The sequence below is a fragment of the Macaca thibetana genome, chromosome 8 (genome assembly GCF_024542745.1).
Source record: "Macaca thibetana thibetana isolate TM-01 chromosome 8, ASM2454274v1, whole genome shotgun sequence".
Lineage (NCBI taxonomy): Eukaryota > Metazoa > Chordata > Mammalia > Primates > Cercopithecidae > Macaca > Macaca thibetana.
This window is the reverse complement of record NC_065585.1, coordinates 91,583,453-91,586,915: the sequence shown is the minus strand read 5'-3', so window position 1 is coordinate 91,586,915 and position 3,463 is coordinate 91,583,453. Positions and strand designations below refer to the sequence as shown.

Genomic DNA, 3,463 nt, shown 5'->3' with positions numbered 1-3,463 from the left:
CAGAGGAGAGAAACAGCTAGCATCTTCAGAACAATCAGAACATGTACCCTTCAATCAAGTATTATAAAAATTCTTGAAATAAAGTCATAAAGGAAGGTTGAGGAAAAACTAAAGTATTTGCCTTCATTTACTAGAGATTTTAACAGAATGCCGTTTGAGGAGATGCAAGAATGTCGCCAAGATTTCAACTGAAGTGGTAAAGGAAACCTATCTCTAGACGGATAAAGAGAACAGCTGGTTGGATTTGGTAGGCTGAGAAGTCAAAGGCTGCAAGATGGGTGGCCACAGGGGTGTCAGCTGAGATGCCACTCCAGCTTGAAAGGTAAGAGGCTCTTGGGAAAATTAAGGAGCCACATATATATATTTTTTTCTTGTTCATCTTTTCTGGTCAGACTTTTTTAAAATTTAATTTTTTTTAGGTTCAGATTTTTTTTGTTTATTTAACTATTTATTGAATTTTTTTTATTTCAGTAGCTCCTAGGGTACGAGTCATTTTTAGTTACATGAATAAATTGCATAGGTGAAGTCTGAGATCTTAGCGCACCATTCACCTGACTAGTGTACAATGTATGCAATAAGTAGTTTTTAATTTCTTGCCCTTATTTTTTTTTTCCTCATTAAACTTTTTAATGGGTCTCAAAATTCTGTGACAAATTTTTGGTCAAGTTGTTTCCATTAACAAGTACTGATTTTAAAAACTAATAACTTAAAACTGCCACATGCAAAAAAGAAAACCAAAGTGGTCCACAAAACATTCTTCTTTCCTTCTGAAGGTTTTATGATGCATTGTTATCATTAACCAGTCTTTTACTACTAAACTTAAATGGCCAATTGAAACAAACAGTTCTGAGACCGTTCTTCCACCACTGATTAAGAGTGGGGTGGCAGGTATTAGGGATAATATTCATTTAGCCTTCTGAGCTTTCTGGGCAGACTTGGTGACCTTGCCAGCTCCAGCAGCCTTCTTGTCCACTGCTTTGATGACACCCACCGCAACTGTCTGCCTCATATCACGAACAGCAAAGCGACCCAAAGGTGGATAGTCTGAGAAGCTCTCAACACACATAGGCTTGCCAGGAACCATATCAACAATGGCAGCATCACCAGACTTCAAGAATTTAGGGCCATCTTCCAGTTTTTTACCAGAACGGCGATCAATCTTTTCCTTCAGCTCAGCAAACTTGCATGCAATGTGAGCCGTGTGGCAATCCAACACAGGGGCATAGCCAGCACTTATTTGGCCTGGAAGGTTCAGGATAATCACCTGAGCAGTGAAGCCAGCTGCTTCCATTGGTGGGTCGTTTTTGCTGTCACCAGCAACGTTGCCACAACGAACATCCTTGACAGACACATTCTTGACATTGAAGCCCACATTGTCCCCAGGAAGAGCTTCACTCAAAGCTTCATGATGCATTTCGACAGATTTTACTTCAGTTGTAACATTGACTGGAGCAAAGGTGACCACCATACCGGGTTTGAGAACACCAGTCTCCACTCGGCCAACAGGAACAGTACCAATACCAACAATTTTGTAGACATCCTGGAGAGGCAGGCGCAAGGGCTTGTCAGTTGGACGAGTTGGTGGTAGGATGCAGTCCAGAGCCTCAAGCAGCGTGGTTCCACTGGCATTGCCATCCTTACGGGTGACCTTCCGTCCCTTGAACCAAGGCATGTTAGCACTTGGCTCCAGCATGTTGTCACCATTCCAACCAGAAATTGGCACAAATGCCACTGTGTCGGGGTTGTAGCCAATTTTCTTTATGTAAGTGCTGACTTCCTTAACAATTTCCTCATATCTCTTCTGGCTGTAGGGTGGCTCAGTGGAATCCATTTTGTTAACACCAACAATTAGTTGTTTCACACCCAGTGTGTAAGCCAGAAGAGCATGCTCTCGGGTCTGCCCATTTTTGGAGATACCAGCTTCAAATTCACCAACACCAGCAGCAACAATCAGGACAGCACAGTCAGCCTGAGATGTCCCTGTAATCATGTTTTTGATGAAGTCTCTGTGTCCTGGGGCATCAATGATAGTCACATAATACTTGCTGGTCTCAAATTTCCACAAGGAGATATAAATGGTGATACCACGTTCCCGCTCAGCTTTCAGTTTATCCAAGACCCAAGCATACTTGAAGGAGCCCTTTCCCATCTCAGCAGCCTCCTTCTCAAATTTTTCAATGGTTCTTTTGTCGATGCCACCGCATTTGTAGATCAGATGGCCAGTAGTGGTGGACTTGCCCGAATCTACGTGTCCAATGACGACAATGTTGATATGAGTCTTTTCCTTTCCCATTTTGGCTTTTAGGGGTAGTTTTCACGACACCTGTGTTCTGGCGGCAAACTCGTTGTGAAAAAGCTCTTGCCCTTCTTATACCCTCCTGTTTCTGAGTCTCCAAAGTCCATTATACCACTCTGTATACCTTTGTGTACCCATAGCTTAGCTCCCACTTATAAGTGAGAACATATGGTATTTGGTTTTCCATTCTTGAGTTACTTCACTTAGAATAATGGCCTTCAGCTCCATCCAAGTTGCTGCAAAAGACATTATTTTGTTCTTTTTATGGCAGATTAGTATTCCATAGTGTATATATAACAAAGTTTATTTATTCCCTCATTGGCTGATGGGCACTTAGGTTGGTTCTATATCTTTGCAATTGTGAATTGTGCTGCAATAAATATATGCATACAAGTGTCTGTTTGATGTAATGACTTCTTTTCCTTTGGGAAGAGACCTGGTAGTGGGATTGTTGGATCAAATGGTAGATCTACTTTTAGTTCTTTAAGGAATCTCCATACTGTTTTTCCATAGTGGTTATACTAATTTACATTCCCACCAGCAGTGTAAAAGCATTCCACTTTCACCACATCCATGCCAACATCTATTGTTTTTTGACCTTTTAATAATGGCCATTCTTGCAGGAGTAAGGTGATATCTCACTGTGTAATTTGCATTTCTCTGATGATTAATGATGTTGAGCATTTTTTCCTATGTTTATTTGTATATCCTCCTTTGAGAAATGTCTATTCATGCCATTTGCTCACTCTTTGATGGGATCATTTGTGCTTTTATCTTGCTGATTTGTTTGAGAATCTGGATATTATTTCTTTGATGGATGCATAGTTTGCAAATATTTTCTCCCATTCTGTGGGTAGTCTGTTTACTCTGCTGATTATTTCTTTTGCTGTACAGAAGCTTTTTGCTTAACTAGGTCCAATTTAATTTGGTTTTATTGCATTTGCTTTTGGCATCTTAGTCATAAGTTATTTGCCTAGACTAATGTGTGAAAGAGTTTTCCCAGGTTCTTTCTGGAATCTGTGTAGTTTCAGGTCTTAGATTTAAGTCTTTGATCCATCTTGAGTTGATTTTTGTATAAGGTGAGAGATAGGAGCCCAATTTCATTCTTCTACGTTTGGGTAGCCTGTTTTCCCAGCACTGTGTATTAAATAGGTCGTCCTTTCTTAG

At 40.5% G+C, this 3,463-nt stretch overlaps 1 protein-coding gene across 1 annotated transcript; it reads right to left on the bottom strand.

Moving 5' to 3' along the window:
* Positions 1-613: 613 nt before the first annotated feature.
* On the bottom strand, positions 614-2,359 carry LOC126961418 (elongation factor 1-alpha 1-like). The gene has a single exon (XM_050801793.1). It carries the CDS (start codon positions 2,291-2,293, stop codon positions 905-907), a length of 1,389 nt encoding a protein of 462 aa, XP_050657750.1. The 5' UTR covers positions 2,294-2,359; the 3' UTR covers positions 614-904.
* Between the last annotated feature and the right edge of the window lie 1,104 nt (positions 2,360-3,463).